Here is a 1163-nt window from a genome sequence, read left to right on the forward strand (position 1 = left end):
TGTCCCTTCCAAGCCCTCGCCTTCCCGGCCTGTGAGGCGGGCCTAGTGGAGCTCGGAGCATGCTGGCCAGTGGCCGCTCCTCCCGTCCTGAGGGGCAGGAGCGTGCTGCCTTTCTGACTAGAAACTTGTCCCCCCTCAGGGCTGTCCACACTTGCTTTCTGGACACGGACGGCCATCCCACCTGTGACGCATGCTCCCCGGACCACAGTGGGCGTCTCTGTGAGAGGTGAGCAGCCCATGGGGAGGTCAGGGCTGACCCCAAGGACCAGGATGTCCCACCCTTACCTTCCATGGGCCCCAGAGGACAGTCCGCTCCCTCTTGGGGAGCCTCAGCCTCTCACCTGGCATTTGAGGCCCTCAGACATCCTGGCCTGCAGTCGTCTCCAACCTCCAGCATCCCCTGCTCTGGCCGGGCCAGGCTTCCCACGAGAGAGCCTCGTTCTTGCTGCAGGTCTCAGGTTTAAGGCCCGATCATGCTAGCTCACTGGCCGAGTGGCCTCAGACACCTGCTCTTCCTACCTGTTTACCCACCTGTAAAACGGGTACCTTCGGCTGATTTTGGCTCCATGAGGTCACTGAGTCCAAACAGGCCCCCCAGCAGTCCTGGGCTCAGGGCAGGCTCCCTGGGATCCCGCCCTCTTATCTCCAAGCTCTTTCTCTCTGCAGGTGTGCACCAGGTTACTATGGCAACCCCAGCCAGGGCCAGCCTTGCCGAAGTGAGTATGGTTGACAGTGGGAGGTGATTGGGTCAGGCCACCCAACCTCCCCTGAGGTGGAGCTAGGACAGGGCCTTTGTTCCCCCGTGACCCGGGTGATGTGGCTTTACCTGTCTTCGCCTTGGCTTCTCATCTGTAAAGCTGGGGTAGGGACAGGCACCCCCGGCCTCCAGGGGCTCCTGGAGAGGAGAGACAGCTGCTCCAGAAATAACCACTCCCTCCCTCGGAGCCGATCGGGATGCTCCAGATGGCGGGATGGGGGTGTGATGGCGGGCTCCGGGCTCCAAGCGTGGCTTTCTCCAACCCCAGGAGGTGACCAGGTGAGCAAGTGCGATGCTGCTGGCCAGTGCCAGTGCAAGGTCAGTCTGACCCCTGCCCACCGTGAGGTCCCGGGCCGAGCGGAACATCTGACTGGAGCTGGGGCCTGGGCGCGGGCTGGGGCAAGAC

General features: G+C 63.1%; 1 protein-coding gene across 1 annotated transcript in view; it reads left to right on the forward strand.

Moving 5' to 3' along the window:
* The window catches only part of HSPG2 (heparan sulfate proteoglycan 2), a gene marked incomplete in the record, with an annotated part of 117566 nt that overhangs the window by 64191 nt on the left and 52212 nt on the right, over window positions 1-1163 (forward strand). The window contains 3 exon segments of the mRNA XM_027770665.1: window positions 140-226; window positions 667-716; window positions 1026-1036. Coding sequence (XP_027626466.1) covers window positions 140-226; window positions 667-716; window positions 1026-1036 — 148 coding nt within the window.

This window comes from Tupaia chinensis, unplaced genomic scaffold (genome assembly GCF_000334495.1).
Source record: "Tupaia chinensis unplaced genomic scaffold, TupChi_1.0 Scaffold000146_1, whole genome shotgun sequence".
Taxonomy (NCBI): Eukaryota; Metazoa; Chordata; class Mammalia; order Scandentia; family Tupaiidae; genus Tupaia; species Tupaia belangeri.